The 18,259-nt window shown below is 46.4% G+C and overlaps 1 protein-coding gene across 1 annotated transcript in view; it reads right to left on the reverse strand.

The window, feature by feature from the left end:
- Positions 1-3,721: 3,721 nt before the first annotated feature.
- PBX3 (PBX homeobox 3) overlaps positions 3,722-18,259 on the reverse strand; it is a 127,330-nt gene continuing 112,792 nt past the window's right edge. Inside the window, exons 6-9 of the mRNA XM_015820918.1 lie at positions 13,575-13,740; positions 12,843-12,955; positions 10,728-10,817; positions 3,722-3,841 (exon numbers count right to left, since the gene is read on the reverse strand). Of these exons, the coding sequence (XP_015676404.1) occupies positions 3,749-3,841; positions 10,728-10,817; positions 12,843-12,955; positions 13,575-13,740 (462 nt within the window). The 3' untranslated portion in view covers positions 3,722-3,748. The remainder of the gene's footprint in view (positions 3,842-10,727; positions 10,818-12,842; positions 12,956-13,574; positions 13,741-18,259) is intronic.

Consider the following 18,259-nt stretch of genomic DNA (forward strand, 5'->3'; position numbering starts at 1 on the left):
TATCTTAACAACTGCAGTGATTCCCTTAACAACTGAGGCCAGAAAGGTTGTAAAGCGGGGCAAAATGCACTTAAGAAACGTCTCCCCTAACGACAGAAATTTTGCTCTCAATTGTAGAGTGGCAAGTTGAGGACTACCTGTATAAGATGGAGGTACATTAGAAAGGTCTCCATTGGCATAATTGAAGATGTAGGGAGTGACCTTTCTGTGACTCACAAGACACCGTAGGAAACGGTTCTTCCCAGGGGTGAGGCTTCACCTCGGAGTCCTCTTCCTGTTTTGATGTCCCGTCTCTAAATAGCTAAGGGTTCAAGGCAGTGGTTTCCCTCCCAGACTGTTGAAGGAACAAAGACCTTCCTTTCATTTGTCTCATTAATCAGAAGCCGGCAATGCCTTGTATGCAGGTCACCGAGTACAAGGAAGTCCACCTCAAAATAGCCTGCTGGAGATCTAACCATCCCTTTTGCAGGTTGTCCTTGACTTACAGCCACAGCTGAGCCCCCAAAATTTCTGTTGCTAAGCGAGGCAGTCGGGAAGAGAGTTTTGCCCCATTTTGCAACGATTCTTGTCTTCTTTCCTTCTACCAAATCTGTTTGCATGGTCCAGAGTTGGCAGTTATTCTGATGAGCCCCTTCCTTCCTTCCTTCCCTTCTCACTATAATTTTATGTGAGAGACCACAAAAGAGAAGTGCAGGACAGTGTTCCTTCTCACATCACGTTTGCACACCTGGAAAGTCACCTTGCCAGGGGAGAATGTTTTAGATTGAAATTTTAGACTGAGGCTTTGATATGAGAAGACTTGGGAGGAACGCATTCTTCTCCCAGGGAGCCTGCTTGACTCAAGTCAATGCACTGGTATTGGGCTAATGGATTTTGCAGGCACTCCTCCAGGTTCTGGGCAATTTCAAACCTCCGAGCAGATGCATTTGTATCCTTCTTTTCAAGGAGAGGCGACATCATTTAAACAGAGTGGAGTTCTTTTTTTCAAGGAACCTGCAAGAGACTGTAGAACGGGAGTAGAGTAGGTTGAAGGGGGTAAGCAACCCAAAATACATGCTGGGTTAGACACAAGCAAAATTGATTGGTTGAAACACCGCAATAGTTCCAAGTAGGTTGCTTTGAAGGTCTTAAAACGATGGCAGTTACGAAGGTAGGAAATAACGAATCTAAGAAATAGGACCTGCTTTCTTCTATGAAGTCTTCTCAAGCCCTCAGACTAGCCGAGTCACATGAATTGTTGAGGAGTTGCCTTCTAAACTCCATCACCATCACCATCTTCATCACCACCATCACCAATCCTCTTAGCTTGTGGATCAACCAAGCTTGACTAGTTACTCTCACCTAATTGAAAGTCTTTAAAGCATATCTAGAACCAGCAACATCTATTTTAGCCAACATGGCTTATTGTTAGGAGGATGGGAGGAAAGCCAGGGACTTTCTGAAATTTTGAAGTCTCCAAAGCCCATCTATAATAGCCAACACAATTTATTTGTCAGGGATGATGGGAGCTAGCCAAAAGACTTGTGAACTTTGGAAGACTCCAAAACCTATCTACTTTAGCCAACATGGCTTATTGTCGGGATGGTGGGAACTAGCCAGGGCCTTTCTGACCTTTAGAAGTCTCCAAAGCTCAACTTCTTTAGCCAACGTGATTCATCAGGGAGGTGGAAGCTAGCTAGGGCCCCTTATGAGCTTTGGAAGACTCTCCAGCCTCCGTCTCTCCAACCTGACCTATGGATAGCCAACTCCCTCATACGGGGAGAAGAAATCGCATCCACGTTTGAGCTCATGAAAGGAAAAAGGTTTTATTCATGGTTCCAGACTACATAGAACTACCACGAGGAAGACTTCAGTTCAGGGTGTAATCCAGTTAGAAAGCAACACCAAACGGTTTAATACATTAGAATCACTGCCACTTTTTTTTTTCTCAAATCGAGCCAATCAGCTTCAGAATCACATACTATATAAAAGAGAAAAAAAGGAAAGAAAGAAGGAAAGAAAGAAAAAATAATAAAGGGCGCCCACCCACCCATTTCCCTAATTATTACAGGGTGAAATATACTGAATATCAAGAACGGTCTGCTTTACAATCCATTATCGGTTTCAGTTTTTTCTCTCTCTCTCTCTTTTTCTTTCGCGTGAATAAAGATAGCAACAGGATGAAAAAACATTCAAAATGCTTCTCCGTATTTACAAACAGTTTGACTGTTTAGCGTCGAACTCAAAATTTCTATTTCAAAGCTTTCAGATGTCCGGGTTTTTTTGTTTTTTGTTTTAATATATATATATATATATTTATATTTATATATAGAATCAGTTTTTTTTATTTTTCAAAAGTCACAAACGCAACCTGGATAATTTTTTTCCCTTTTTTTTTAAAAAAAAAAACACGTTTTTTTTCCTTCTTATTTAAAAGATTACAATGTACAAGTACATGGAGGAAGAACCAAAAGAGTCGGTTACAAGATGGTTAAAAAAAAATTAAACAATCAAAAATAAAAGAGGGAAGAGATTAAGGAGGAAGGGGGGGGGAAAGAAAAGTACAGCGTGAGTAGTTTAGAGCAGACTTCCTCAACCCAGCACCCTCTGGGTGTGTTGGACTACAATTCCCATCAGCCCCGGACAGAAGACACGGCTGACCAGTGATGGTGGAGGCTTATCGGTCTACACATCTGGAGAGCTCCAGGTTGGCGAAGGCTGGTTCAGAGGTAGTAGTGAGCACTCTAAGCTAAAGAATGATTCTATTGGTTTGTCATGAGTTCGCATGAGGTAATAAAGCTGTGTTTTGATTGGTGAGATGTATAAATATTCTTTTTTGCTACACTATATACAGCAGTCCAGAGAATGGCGGCCGTTCGGCCTTTGGCCAACACGAAGGAGGGATGGCCAAAATCCGGCGGATGCAACTCGGTACGCGACGTGTCAAAACTTGGCAACCGGGTTTATATATATATATATGTATAGATATATATATATTTGCAAACATCAAAAGCCAGCGTCTCCGCCTCGCACGGATTGTCTGTGCCGGACAACGGACTAGGAGGAGGAGAAGAGGCACTGTGCTGTTTGTGAAGGTTCAAAAGGAAGAAGACGCCCCCTCGGTTTGTCGGAGGGACCCCCGACAAAAATCAGCAGGAGACCAAGGAAGGGTTGAGAAAGAAAGAGTTTCGGCCTGCACTGAAAAGCCGGACACCACTAAGGTTGGGCAACTCCCTTCCGGGGATCGGTGGAAATTTGGTGGGGGTGAAGGTCTCCCCAGCTCTTCCCTCCCCCTCTCACAAGCTCAGTCTGGTGCCGATACTTGAATGTATTCGTAAGAATAAAGTCTTCGATGACCTCTTCAAGCCAAGAAGCCAACGACGAGGTGGCCATCTCTGAAGAATCCGCTGGAGAATATGACAGACAGAACGCGCCATCTTGGCCCCCAGCTGGATAAAGTGCTCGGTTGTTTTCGTTTCGTTTTGCTTTTCCTCCATACGGAGCGAGTGTGCACCCCTCGGTGAGATTGAAGTACAAAGGTTTAAAATCAGACCTTCCTTAAAAAAAAACACACACCACCTTTTCTTTTTTTTTTAAATATCAACAACACAAAACGAGATCAACCCACTTCTTTTGGGTTTTTTTCTTTCTTTCTTTTTGCGTCTTTCTTTTCCTTCTGGGATTTCGAATGAACGGAGAAGGCATCTCAGCGAATTGCGGGGCAAGAAGGGGGAGAGGGTGGGGGAGAGAGGAAGGACTTGTTGCGAGATTAGTTAGAGGTATCGGAGTGCACGCTTCCCGGGCCTTCTGTTGGAGAAGTCACCGAAGATGGAGTGGTCGCATCCTGCCAGCCTCCATTTGCCTGGGAGAAAGGAAAAAAAAAGAAAGAAACGGAGTCAGGAGAACCGATGTGACCTCACTCCGGGAATCCTTGGCAACTCACAAGGAACTGGGTAATGTCTAGTTTAATGAAAAGAAGGGTTAAGGGTGACACGATAGCAGTCTTCCAGTATCTCAGGGGTTGCCACAAAGGAGAGGGAGTCAAGCTATTCTCCAAAGCACCAGAAGAAGGCAGGACAAGAAGCAACAGGTGGAAACTAATCAAGGAGAGAAGCGACCTGGAACTAAGGAGAAATCTCTTGACAGTGAGAACAATTAACCAGTGGAGTCAAAAAGGTCCAATCTTCTTTGAGTGTTTTACCAAAATTTTCTTCTCCTTAGAAATAAAACAAAGCAAAGTCTGTAGGGTCTTTGGTGCTCTCTGAGCTGGGTGTGGTTTTTTGCAGACATTTCATTACCCAGCTAGGTAACAGCATCAGTGCTAGGAAGGAATGGGACATGCCCTGTTTATACGCAGTAGCTCTGAGCTGTGTTGTTTTGTTGCAGGAGGGGAAGGAAGGAAGGAAGGAAGGAAGGAAGGGAGGGAGGAAGGAAGGAAGGAAGGAAGGAAGGAAGGAAGGAAGGAAGGAAGGAAGGAAGGAAGGAAGGGCTCATCAGAATAACTGCCAATCCTGCACCCTGCGGACAGATTTGGTAAAAGGAAGATGAGAGCCAAGTTTTCTCTCCTATCCTTTAAGATTGTTCCAGGCAGTATGTCTCTCCCCCTTTCCCCCCCAATCTGATCCATGCCACCAGACAAGGTGTTCAGCCATTCCCCTCCCCTCCCCTGCCCTCTTCCATCGGGCCAGCTACGTCTGAAGCCCGATGCCCAGTTTGACAGCAGCGCAAGCTGACCCTGAAGCCTTCCAGCAAAGGAGCCACTTTCTGAAAGCGCCTCGTGTCGCACAAGAGGCAGGGAGGGAAACGCTTCACACGGCTGGATCTTAATTTCGTTTTTAAGAAGTCCCCTTCTGGGCACCTGTCAGAGCCACTTAGAAGCTGGCGGAGACAAGGGCCGAGTCTCCCTCCAAGTGCAACGACGGCGGAGCAAAGATCAGGAAGGGCAGGAAGCAGAAAAACTCCTGGGTCTATTGTCCAATTACCCATCGAGAGAATCCCAATTTTTTTCTCCCGAGGCCTGTTGCTGGCCCCGCAGCGCCTCAGATCTGCATCCTCGTTCCTCCCGTCTCGGCCCGTTGAAGCAATTGCTGGAATCAACGTCAGATCGGATCTCCGCTGCCAAGGACAACTTGTCATTCCATATTTTTATGTCAGTCTGAAAACCAGGCGGTGTGGGCTGCCCAGGCCGAGGGAGATGCTCAGTGGAAGCGACAGGGGCAAAGCTGGGTTGAAACCAGGCAGACCAACTTGCAACCCTTGGCATCACCTCAGGGCCCGATCCTGGCTCGGCAACCAGGAGAGCAGAGCAGCCTCTGACCTGAACGGAGCTGGTGGCCACTTTCTCCAGCAGGTTCCACCCGTGGACCATGGCTTGAAATGTCAGCAGGAAAAGGAGAGAAGTGAAGGATGGGTGACCTGCTTGAAATGTAACCTTTTCGAGTTACATCTAGGATTATGGCTCTGTCTCCTTCCTTCCTTCCTCCCATCCATCCATCCATCCATCTCCCTTCTGTCTCTTTCTTTCCTTGCTTGTCTCCTTCCAGCCTTGTTCCTTTCCTTTCCTGGTCTCCTTCCTTCCATCCATTCTAGGTAGATGATATCCCCTAGTTAGGCACTCTCCATCCAGCCCTCCAGGAGCCTGGCTTTTTAATGGGCTCCCCTTTCCGAGCCTCCAAGCAGAGGCAAAGAGATTTGCAACCAGCAGGAAATTAAACCCTAAATTTAAATTTAATTTCAGGAAGCCCTAAAAACACGGCTTCGTCAGCAGGCCCAAGGAACACAAATGGAAATGGAGGCAGTCGAGTGGCTATAATTTCAGTGTAGTGTTGCTGCCATTGGGGTTGGGAATAGGGGTTTTTTTTTCCTCCCCTTTTGAACAGTTTTATTTTATGATGGATTTTTTTTTAAAAAAAGGTTTAAGCCAGCCGGAGTCACCTGTATGAGAGTTGGACGGCTCTACAATATACATTTGTTTAATAAGTAAATAATAAAATAAAATTGTGATTGTACAAGAATCGTGGGGCTGAAAAAGCCAGATAGGAAAGGTAAAATGTGCATTTTGGAAAACAAAACAATGTGTTAGGGTGAAAAAACAAAACAGCAATTGGAATCTAACGGTTTTTCCGTGTCTCTCAACTGGCAAAGTTTAAAATAAATCAGCACGGTGTGTGTGTGTGTTTTCCAATCAATTCAGACATTATTATTTTTTAATTCCTGTACGGCAGCAAAAANTAAGATTGTTCCAGGCAGTATGTCTCTCCCCCTTTCCCCCCCAATCTGATCCATGCCACCAGACAAGGTGTTCAGCCATTCCCCTCCCCTCCCCTGCCCTCTTCCATCGGGCCAGCTACGTCTGAAGCCCGATGCCCAGTTTGACAGCAGCGCAAGCTGACCCTGAAGCCTTCCAGCAAAGGAGCCACTTTCTGAAAGCACCTCGTGTCGCACAAGAGGCAGGGAGGGAAACGCTTCACACGGCTGGATCTTAATTTCGTTTTTAAAAAGTCCCCTTCTGGGCACCTGTCAGAGCCACTTAGAAGCTGGCGGAGACAAGGGCCGAGTCTCCCTCCAAGTGCAACGACGGCGGAGCAAAGATCAGGCAGGGCAGGAAGCAGAAAAACTCCTGGGTCTATTGTCCAATTACCCATCGAGAGAATCCCAATTTTTTTCTCCCGAGGCCTGTTGCTGGCCCCGCAGCGCCTCAGATCTGCATCCTCGTTCCTCCCGTCTCGGCCCGTTGAAGCAATTGCTGGAATCAACGTCGGATCGGATCTCCGCTGCCAAGGACAACTTGTCATTCCATATTTTTATGTCAGTCTGAAAACCAGGCGGTGTGGGCTGCCCAGGCCGAGGGAGATGCTCAGTGGAAGCGACAGGGGCAAAGCTGGGTTGGAACCAGGCAGACCAACTTGCAACCCTTGGCATCACCTCAGGGCCCGATCCTGGCTCGGCAACCAGGAGAGCAGAGCAGCCTCTGACCTGAACGGAGCTGGTGGCCACTTTCTCCAGCAGGTTCCACCCGTGGACCATGGTTTGAAATGTCAGCAGGAAAAGGAGAGAAGTGAAGGATGGGTGACCTGCTTGAAATGTAACCTTTTTGAGTTACATCTAGGATTATGGCTCTGTCTCCTTCCTTCCTTCCTTCCTTCCTTCCATCCATCCATCCATCCATCCATCCATCCATCCATCCATCCATCCATCCATCCATCCATCTCCCTACTGTCTCCTTCTTTCCTTGCTTGTCTCCTTCCAGCCTTGTTCCTTCCCTTCCTCTCCCTTTTCCTTTCCTTTCTTTTCCTTGTCTCCTTCTTTCCATCCATTCTAGGTAGATGATATCCCCTAGTTAGGCACTCTCCATCCAGCCCTCCAGGAGCCTGGCTTTTTAATGGGCTCCCCTTTCCGAGCCTCCAAGCAGAGGCAAAGAGATTTGCAACCAGCAGGAAATTAAACCCTAAATTTAAATTTAATTTCAGGAAGCCCTAAAAACACGGCTTCGTCAGCAGGCCCAAGGAACACAAATGGAAATGGAGGCAGTCGAGTGGCTATAATTTCAGTGTAGTGTTGCTGCCATTGGGGTTGGGATAGGGGTTTTTTTTCCCTCCCCTTTTGAACAGTTTTATTTTATGATGGATTTGTTTTTAAAAAAAGGTTTAAGCCAGCCGGAGTCACCTGTATGAGAGTTGGACGGCTCTACAGTATACATTTGTTTAATAAGGAAATAAGAAAATAAAATTGTGATTGTACAAGAATTGTGGGGCTGAAAAACCAGATAGGAAAGGTAAAATGTGCATTTTGGAAAACAAAACAATGTGTTAGGGTGAAAAAACAAAACAGCAATTGGAATCTAACGGTTTTTCCGTGTCTCTCAACTGGCAAAGTTTAAAATAAATCAGCACGGTGTGTGTGTGTGTTTTCCAATCAATTCAGACATTATTATTTTTTAATTCCTGTACGGCAGCAAAAATCTCCCTAAGAGATGAGAAGAAGAAGAAAAAAAAAGAGCCTGCAGATTCACGTCTAAAGATATTCCATCCGAAGTGAACATCATACCCTCTTTATCCAAATTCATAAACACAAATGTACAATATTTTTACTCGGCTTGGCAGCTGGGAGAGAAATTGTCAGCTGGGATTTCTTTACCCTCCTTCTCCCTCCCTCCCTGCCCCAAATAAATTAATCCTTACATTGGTGGTTGAAGATTATGGACTGTATAATACAGAGGTGCCTTATCAGACCTCATCAGCCAAGATGGAATTCACATCCGGCAAAACACACACACACACACACACACACACACCAAAAAACGCTGCTAGCTATCAACAGCTTTCATATTTTATCACGCTGATAAGGATATCGCAAATTCTCTGAAGCATTTCAAAACACTTAAATGAAAAAAAAAGGGGGGGGAGAGAAACAGCAACTAAAAGGCTCTTTATATGCTTTGTTGTGGGTGATTATGTGTTATTTATAAAAAAACCCAAAAGAAAGATTTGACATTTCCAGGGGTGGTGGAGAGGGGGGGGGGTGGAGAAGGAGGAGGAGGGGGAAAAAAAGAGAGAGAAAGATTTGAGTGTTTAATGGGATTTTCCCCAACCTCCCTCTCCAGTGAATGTCTTCAATCACTTTGAAAATCATTAATATTTACTCCACCGGCAACTGGGAAGCAGGAAAGAAGGGAGAAAAAAAAATGAGGAGGAGGAGGAGGAGGAGGAGGAGGAGGAGGAGAGGAACAAGGGAAAATATTCCCTAATATCGCTCAGATGCAGAATTCTACTGAAGATGCTACCTACTCCTGCTCTTTGGAATTCTGATTTTAGCAGGCTCCATCCAATGTCACCAGACCCCCAAATTTAGAACAGGGATAACCAATGGCTGCATGTCACCCTACTACTCGGGCACTGATGATGTGACCTAGCTGGGTCATGAAACGTCTGCGAGAAAACAAACCCAGCTCAGAGCTACTAAATATAAACAGGGAGCAAGCCACTAGCACTGATGACGTTCCCTAGTTGGGTCATGAAACATCTGCAAGAAAACAAGTTCAGAGCTACTGATGACCAACAGAGAGGGCTATTGGTTATAGGGTGCTATAATGCTGAATTTCACTGTGGTTCTTGAGGGTGTTTGCTAGGGACGAAAGTTTCCTAGAGGTGTTACAATCGGGTAACAAGGCGATCACAATTGGTAAACAACCCACAAAGAATGAAATGCAGCCTGTGTAGCTGGTCCTCCATAAAGGCAAACGATGGCCCGCAGTTTCCGATGTGACCCTCTTTATTTTTTTTCCCACTGGAAAAGGAGATTCGTGGGGGGTATGAATGCCTCTGTATGTGTGTTTGCGTATTTGTGTGGGTGTGTTTCAAAACCTTGTGCAGGATTAACACTGCTGCAGGAAGTCTTTAATGGTCCCGGTCTGACAGTGCCTCCCCAATCCGCCGTTCAGTCTCATCTCCTTTTGCTTTATCAATAACGAGGAGAGATAACCTTTCTTCCCAAAGTGACAGCTTCCCACAAAATGGCGACAAGAACGGATTCATTACCGCCACAGCGAAGGACAAGCTGACCTCAGCTGCAGAAAACCAGGCCAGAGAAATTCCTCCTGGGAGCTTTCTACGTCAAGACGCAACCAACCTGCCCTTCGGATTGCGTTCCTACAGCGTTCTCCAGGTCTCCGTCCATGTCCTTCTCCTTCTCCAGGTGAGGCCGACTCGTTAAAATTAAACTCGGGTGGGTTTAATTACAGGGATTAGCTCCAGAGCTCCTGAAATGGGCTGGACATTTCTCTCTCTCTCTCTCTCTTTGTTTTTTCCCCCTGACCTTTCTTTTCGGAGTTTGATGGGATGGGAGGAAAAAAAATGAACTTGGAAACTTCTATTGAAGGAGAGAGGAAATCCCTGCTTATGTTAATGCTCCAGCAAAGATACAGAGTTGGTTTTTCTATCCATGGATCAAAAGGGCTTTTTCTGACTGAGAAGAAGGCAAAGTGAAGGAGAAGGAGGGGAGAATTTGTCTTTGGACAAGGAGGTCAAAAACGAGTGTGGAGATCCGGCACGATCTGTGGTCCAAGAGACTTCTGAGCTTCTGTGACATCCAAAATAACAGAGTTGGAAGGGACTTTCTACTCCAAACCTCTGCTGGAGCAGGAGACCCTAGACCATTTCAGACAAATGGCTGTCCAATCTCTTCTTAAAGGCCTCCAGTGATGGAGCACCCACAACTTCTGAAGGCAAGCTGTTCCACTGATCCATTGTTCCCACTGTCATGAAATTCCTCCTTAGTTCCAAGTTGCTTCTCTCCTTGACGAGTTTCCATCCGTTGCTTCTTGTCCTGCCTTCAGGGGCTTTGGAGAATAGGTTGAGCCCCCCTCTTCTTTGTGACAGCCCCTCAAATATTGGAAGACTGCTATCATGTCAACCCCTGGTCTTTCTTTTCATTAGACTAGCCCTACCCAATTCCTGCAACCGTTCTTCGTACGTTTTAACCTCCAGTCCCCTAATCATCTTTGTTGCTCTTCTCTGCACTTTTTCCCAGAGTCTCGACATCTTTTTTTACAATCAAGCTGCTTCTTCTCCTCCCCCGCCCCACCGCCCAAAGTTAAGATTTCAACCCAACATTAATAAATACTCTTTATTGGGAGAGTCCAGTCCCGCTGTTGTGGCGCCCGGATCTGTTGTGGCCAGAAGGAAGCGAGCATGTGTTGACTCCACCCAGCCCTGGCCCAAAGGGTCATCCCCCCCATAAACAGGACTCACATTTAAATTATGTGGACTGTACAGTGAATTTCCTCCCAAACCGTCACTGTATCCTCCCGTCTGATTGATAACATGACGCAGGGTATCCACCTGCAGCGAAAAAAAAAAGAGAAAAAAAAAACACAAGGAAGGAGAAGGTGTTGACGTACCCACCGGTGACCTTCTCGCACACACACACACACACAAACCCGAGTTAACAATGCAGAGCTATTTTTGAGACGGAGAACGGAAATGGGGTGAGTTGTGTCTGTCTCTCCAAGGTTCCTGGAGAAAGAACGGTGACGGATCAAGACGGGGACCTGCGTCAGACTCCATCTTGGGGAACAGACTTTCTTCTGAAGGGTTTCTCATCCCTTCTGGAGCACCAGGATGGAGAGGACCAGATGGGCGGGGCTGAGGCGAAGGGTGGGTGTGACCAGCGCTCAAAGGAGGTGGAGCCTCTTATCTTCTCCCTGTGCCTCCTTCTCTTTTTGCCCCCCCCCAAGGCTGAAAGGGATCAGGTAGGTCTTACCTGAAGCGTCTGAAATCACCCACAAAGCCAGACCGCTAGTCCGTTCTCTCAGCAAAGGTTCAGAGTTACCAGGGCACTGGGGAAAGGGACTTACGACCGCTCCTTGCACTTACGACCGTTGCAGCCTTTCCCGCGGTCACATGATCGAAATTTGGGCGCTTGGCAACTGACATGTACTTATGACGGTTGCAGGGTCCCGAGGTCATTTGGGACCTACGCAGCCGGCTCCCAACAAGGGGGAAATCCAGATTCACCTAGCCACCTTGTGATTCACTTCGAAACTTGTGTGATTCACTTAACAACCATAGGGAGTTTGAGCAGAAAGAAGAGCCATTTTACAACCTTCCTTGCCACCGTTAAGTACATCCCTGCAGCTGTTAAGTTAGTAACACGGTCGTTAAGCGAATCTGGCTTCCCCATGGATTTTTCTTGTCAGAAAGTCGCAAAAGGGGATCACACGACTCCGGGACGCTGTGACCGTCGTAACTGTGAGTCAATTTTCAAGCGTCTGAATTTTGATCACGTGACCATGGGGGAATGCTACGACGGTCGTGTGAAAAACGGACCAAAGTCACTTTTTTTGCAGTATCGTAACTCTGAACCGTCGCTAATCAAACCGTTGTAAGTTGATGACTACCTATAGTAGGACAGGCTAACATTTCTGGATCAAATAGTGTGCTAGAAAACAAAAAAAGAGACAGAGACAAACTCTGTCCTGTTATCTACATCACACCTGGGCGTTTTATGGGTCCTCCCGGGGGCCACCTCTGGTCCTTTGGCTGTCGCTGTCTGGGGGAGGGCAGGGGTGTCACAAAAGTACATCTCAAAGGCTTTGTGCGACCCAGCTTGTCAACCAGTTTGGTTTTCCTACCCACAGGACTAGAATCTTAATTTCTCATTTTGGCTTCTCCTAACAAACCGTTCCAGCTGATCCTGCATTGCCTAGCCAAAGAGTCGATAAGGCTATCTTTTGACATATCTGCAGCCCGGGGAAGTATAAGTTGAAAAGGACAGGAAGAAGGGGGGGGGGAAGGTATTTTATAGGGAGAACAGCTCTGCTTTGCCAAAACGGAAACCCCGAGCCAACACCACAACAAGCAGAGGGCAAAGCCACGCCGAAACCAGCCCGCATCCACGACAACTTTCAGGTGGAGAGCCAAACCGCACACCCAACCCGAGGCCACCAGGCCAAGCCAGAGCCGAACTGCATTCACAAAGTGTGTAAACTTTCCAATGGGACGTGGGGGAGAGCGGGGAAAAGGCATCCAGCTTTTCACCGGGGACAAAACCCGGCGCTTCGGAAGATCAAATGTCGGGTTTGGTCGCACGCCAAACACCGGAAGGCGAGCCAAATTGTGCCTGGAGGTGTCAACCGGTTGCGTTGTTCCAAAGCCCGGAGGTTGGAAGGTGAAATTTGCAGATGGATTGCTTCTTGGTTCGCTTCCCCCTATATATTTTGGGTTTTTTTTTTTACAATTTGTTTTGGTTTGTGTGTGTGTTTTTTTTTTAAATCAAGCCCGAACCAGACCCTGCTACCTACGCCCTAATTTAGCGGGGCGTCGGGTTTTTTTTGTGTTTTTGTTTTAATTTCTGTTGTCTCCTACCTGTGACTGCACATTGGCTCCAACTTGAGACCCCTGGTAAGTCTCCCCATTCAGATTCTGCATGTTCATGAACATGTCCCCAGAATTAGGAAGGTTAAAAGAACTGGAAGTACCTGGAAAACGAGAGAGTTAGCGGAGCTGAATCAACTGAGAGGGCAGCAAACAAAGGCGGCGTGCGGACCCCCTCCCTGGAGACTTACGAAAGACACGGGGGGGGGGGAGGCAGAGGAAGAGGAGAGGAAGCCCAAAGTGGCTGGGGATGAAGAACCAGGACCTGCTCAAGCTATGGGGGGGGGCACTGGGGACCTCCAGGATGCCAGGGAGAAGCAGAGAGGACACACTCCCTGGCTGAAACTCCCGGAGACCGTGGCAAGTGGGCTAGAAAAATACTGTTGTTGCGGTGGTTGTTTAACTGGGTTTGTTCCCAAGAGGCTGCCTTCCGGAGAGAGCGGAACGACAGCATCATCCCGGCTGCAGATGATAAGAGTCCCAGTCTAGCCATTTTTGAAGAAGGTCCGTCGGAGGACTTACACCTCCTTGAGCTGAACCGCTCGCCAATTCCTCGGCGCTTGGATGCTCCCATGATGGAGGACAAGCCCTGACTTCAGTCTAGGCGGCCTTTGGGCAGGTACAGCCTCCCTTTCCTCCCTGCCTCGCAGATCTGGATTTTTTTGTTCTTTTTTCCAAATGCTATTTTTAAAAAAAAAAATTAGAAAAAAGGCAGAGACTTACCAGAGTTCGGTGTGGTGGGCGAGTTGGTCTGGTTATTTTGGACCGCGGCGGCTACGGCGTGAGCTGCCGTCACGGCGGTTTTTGCAGCGTACAGGTTGGCTTCCTCTTGAAACTTCCCTATGTTTTTCTTGTACCTGATTCTCTTGTTGCCGAACCAGTTGGATACCTGGAAGGGGAGAGGGGAAGAGAGGGAGGGAGAGGGAGAGAAAAAGAAAAGGAAAGAGAGAGAGAGAAAGAGGAGAAAGAGAAAGAGAGAGGGGGAAAAGGAGAGGGAGAGAAAGAAAGAAAGAAAGAAAGAAAGAAAGGAAGAAAGGAAGAAAGGAAGGCAGGAAAGAGAAAGAAAGAAAGAAAGAAAGAAAGAAAGAAAGAAAGAAAGAAAGAAAGAAAGAAAGAAAGAAAGAAAGAAAGGCAGGAAAGAGAAAGAAAGAAAGAAAGGAAGGAAGGAAGGAAGGCAGGAAGGAAGGAAAGAGAAAGAAAGAAAGGAAGGAAGGAAGGAAGGAAGGAAGGAAGGAAGGAAGGAAGGAAGGAAGGAAGGAAGGAAGGAAGGAAGGAAAGAGAATACTGGGTTGAGTACAGGAAGCTCAACATTAGAGGGCAAATGATAGGTCGTATTGATTTTGTTTTCCTTTGAAAACATTTCGCTTTTCATCCAGGAAGGCTTCTTCAGTTCTGGACCTTCAGAAAGAGCCTTCAGAACAAGAGTCGAGGAAGGGGCATGAGACTCCATAGGAACACTTCTACCCTGGAGAACAGGAAGGCCGTTCTTACGAATCCTCCGTGGATCTAAAAGGGTTTGGGCTGGGGAAACGCTCTCCCTTGTCCAGGCCATCCAACCGCTGCAACTGAAACAAAGGCGAGGTCTGGTGCAAGCAGGAGAGTCCTGGCTGCCACCCTCCCTGGCCTTTGCTCCCCCCCCCCAAATTAATGAAAACCCTCCGAGCTTCGAAGGCAATAAGCCGAGGTGCATCCTTTGGCCCCCCAAATTCCCAGGACGACCCGCTGAAGTATTACATATATTGCACTTAATATTACCTTGTCAGTCAGGAAGCAATAAAGCATTAATGAAAGCCCGGCAAATAATTACTATGGACAATCCAATTATGGCTTTATTAACAGTTTCATAATTGCAGAAAATCTCTATACGTCAAGCAGATTGTCTGTGGATATATAAGAAATCCGGGGCGGTTTATGCACACCTCCGGACCAATCCGGGCGATGCCTGCCACTAATAAAGGCTTGTTTAATTCACAGTAAAATTTTAATATCCCCGCAGCCTAGGGAAGGCAGAGATTTCCTCGACATCAGATTGTTTCCACCCTGCCAGTCCCCCCTAGTTCTTAATCTTTAATATCAAGGCAATTAAAATTAATGGCTACTCATCCGTAGCTACTGTGGGCAGTGTTGTCTTTGCCTTCCATTGTTTGATGGGATTACCTAGAGGTTAAACTAACAAGCAAAGTTTAATTGGAAGCAATGAAAGGCGCAGTGGATCGTACATTATGTTTAACCTGCACAAGGCAACTCCAGGAATATCAGTCAGGGCAGGCCTCCTCCCAGTTTAAAAAATAAAATAAAATGAAGACACAAAACATCCACAATTCTTCTTCTTATTATTATATTTTTAATCCCAGCCTCTCCTTCTAAGCAATTCCTTATTCCCTGAACTAAACTGAGGAGGCAGCTGACAGAGTGAAGAGTGGACACCTTCCTGCTGTGCACAAGAAAAACCACACGCTCTGCACACGGTGTGCAATTTAGGCGGGTCACACTATCTTCAAAGCCAGGGCTAACTCCATCCTCTAGTAGTTCATCCCTCTTCTGAACTGCCTCCAAACACAGCCAGGCGTTGGGCTTGCAGGCTCAGATGAAAACAAAAGGACTGATGGCCACTTTTTTATTTTTATTTTTATTTTTTAAATACCACCAAGCCACCAGTTTCCTCTTGGAAGCGAAGAAATAAAACCTCGATGAATTTTGGATGTCTGGGCCCATGGTGGCGAAGCCAGACGGCAGCTACGCAGCCTCCGAATAAAATCTCAAATCTAAAAATGGCCCTGAATTTCACCAAGTGGTCTTTTAAAAAAAACCCTAAAAACAAAGGATGGACCTTCCACCTCCTTCAATGCGAGGGAAGAAGGCTCTTGTCCCTTGTAAAGGTCTCCAAGGCCCGGCGTCCTTCGATGAAGCGACACCCAAGACTTAACCCAATTGCCATCCCTCGCAGATGGCCTTTCTTCTCTTCAAGAAATAGAAAATGATGCAAAACATAACAAGTCTTGGCCATCGCTTGCAGAAGTCAATAAAGAGGTCCAAATCGAATCACCCTCGTCCTTGACGGAGGCCCTGTTCAGACGTATAGGAGAAGGCATCACTCTCAAGAAATGGGATTTGCAACAAAAAAAGGGGGGGAGGGAGCTTTGGAAAGAGTTCCTGGAATCTCACCGCCAGGCTGATGACAAGGTTGTGCTCAGTGTCAAGGCTAACCGCTGTCCTACAGCTCAGGACCCCCTTGACCTTTTCTCCAGACAGAGGTAGGAGCTGCCCCCCCTTCAGACAAGGCAGAAGAAACTCAAAACTCCAGAGCCTAGAGCGCTGAGGCTTTCAACATCCGTGATTCCACCATTTGCAGAGCAAGCTGGCTCTCTCCGTTTCTCAAGCCATTCCCAAAGCTTTCAACTCCCTTCCTGCACGTTGGAAGTGTTATTATGGGGCGGAGGAGAGGATGGATAGATACATCTGTTCGGCGTCCCATTTTTCATTTAAAGAAATTATCTGCGCAGTTTCCAAGGCCCAGCCAACATCGCTCCGCTCTCAGTCACTGAAAGCCAATTAATTAATTGGGCTTAACTGTATATTACATTTCAAACAATACCCTTGCCCTGATTCATCACGTTAATTGCAATGCTAAATTTTCAAAAAGGCAATAAATTATTGTTAAATCAGAAAGATGCGCAACTTTTTTTGGGGGGGGGGAAATGACGCCATGTGTGCGACAAAGCATGTTTGTTTGATCTTGGATCGGGAAGGATGGCTACCATAACATGCTGGGCTCTAAATATCAAAGAAAAAAACAAAGCTTCAACTTATATTTCCCCTTGTTTGGTTGTCAGCTTCGTATCTTGCTTTTAATTAAACGATCGCTGTTGGGTTGCTCAAAGATGGTTTAATTCTGATCAAGTGTACAAGAGATACCTTGAGATGCTCTTTAGGTGTGACTCTTTCAATGCTAAACGTTCGTTCGTGGTTCTACGTTACCTCCTGTTCAAAATGCAGGATTAATTAATAATACACGTTCTCAGCCTCCAATTTTTTTGTTTTCATTACATCTGTCCTGGTTATCGCTGTACGAAATGAGACCTCTTTTTTTATCCAAGCTTCACTGATCCTTCAAGGTAACAATGCACCATTATTTTTCCCCGGTCCAGGACTGGATTTGATTCGAATGGTTTCTTTGAGACTTCCCTCTAAAATGGGTGGATCAAGTCCAAAGCAGTGGATTTAGCCAAGGCTTTCTCATCTTGTGGGTGCTGAAAACCTCAAACGGAAACCCTGCAGCCTCTTCCATAGACTATAAAATGTACCCAGAGTTTTTTCCAAGTTTTTTTTTGGGGGGGGGGGGTTCTACTGAGTGGAAGCAACCAAACTATTGAGTAACTTCCTTCCATGGAGACCTGGGTGCTCTCTAAGCTTGGTTGTTTTCCTGCAGACATTTCGTTACCCAGCTAGGTAACATCAGCAGTACTAGTGAGGGTGGCTTGTTCCCAGTTTATTTACAGGCGCTCCGAGTTTGATGGTTTTCTTGCAGACGTTTCATGACCAAACTAGGTAACGCCTTCAGTGCTAGAAGGGAGTGGGATTTGCTCCCTGTTTACATACAGTGGCTTGCTCTTGTCAGTTTTGCTGGAGGGGTCAGTAGTTCTTTGGTTAGGGTATTGTTTTCTCCTTGGTTATAATAATAATAATAATAATAGTAAAGCTGGAAGGGACCTTGAAGGTCATCTAGTCCAACCCCCTGCTCAGGCAGGAAACCCTATCCCATTTCGGACAAATGGCTGTCCAGTCTCTTCTTAAAAACTTCCAGTGTTGGAGCATTCACCGCTTCTGGAGGCAGGTTGTTCCACTGATTAAATGTTCTCACTGTCAGGAAGTTCCTCCTTAGTTCTAGGTTGCTTCTCTCCTTGATTAGTTTCCATCCGTTGCTTCTTGTCCTGCCTTCAGATGCTTTGGAAAATAGCTTGACTCCCTCTTCTTTGGGGCAACCTCTGAGATATTGAGATATTGGTTGTTTGTCTGGTGTTAATCTCTGCTTATCTGAATACTGGGTGCTGGTTGCAGGGCGAGCGACTGAACGTAAAGAGGGAGCAAGTCACACTCAATAGCACTGATGAGGTCCCCCAGTTGCATAATAAAATATCTGGAGGAAAACAACACAGTTCGGAGAGCAGCCACCCTCCCCAGTTGGACCCTGAGTTAGAAATATTCTCCTCTCTTGCTTTGACTGGCTTCCAAAAATTCCTCCCAAAAAACATCAACATCACTTCGTTTTGGAGGTGTCCGATGAACGACTCATAATCTGGGTCAAGAAGAAGACCTTCTCCCTACAGAGGGGCACAACGCCTTCCATCGCAGATGTCCGCCCTGGACAATCAGGAATATGAAAACCGGAGACAAAGAGCAGAAAGGAC

Source organism: Protobothrops mucrosquamatus, unplaced genomic scaffold (genome assembly GCF_001527695.2).
Source record: "Protobothrops mucrosquamatus isolate PMUCROS unplaced genomic scaffold, P.Mucros_1.0 scaffold1214, whole genome shotgun sequence".
Lineage (NCBI taxonomy): Eukaryota > Metazoa > Chordata > Lepidosauria > Squamata > Viperidae > Protobothrops > Protobothrops mucrosquamatus.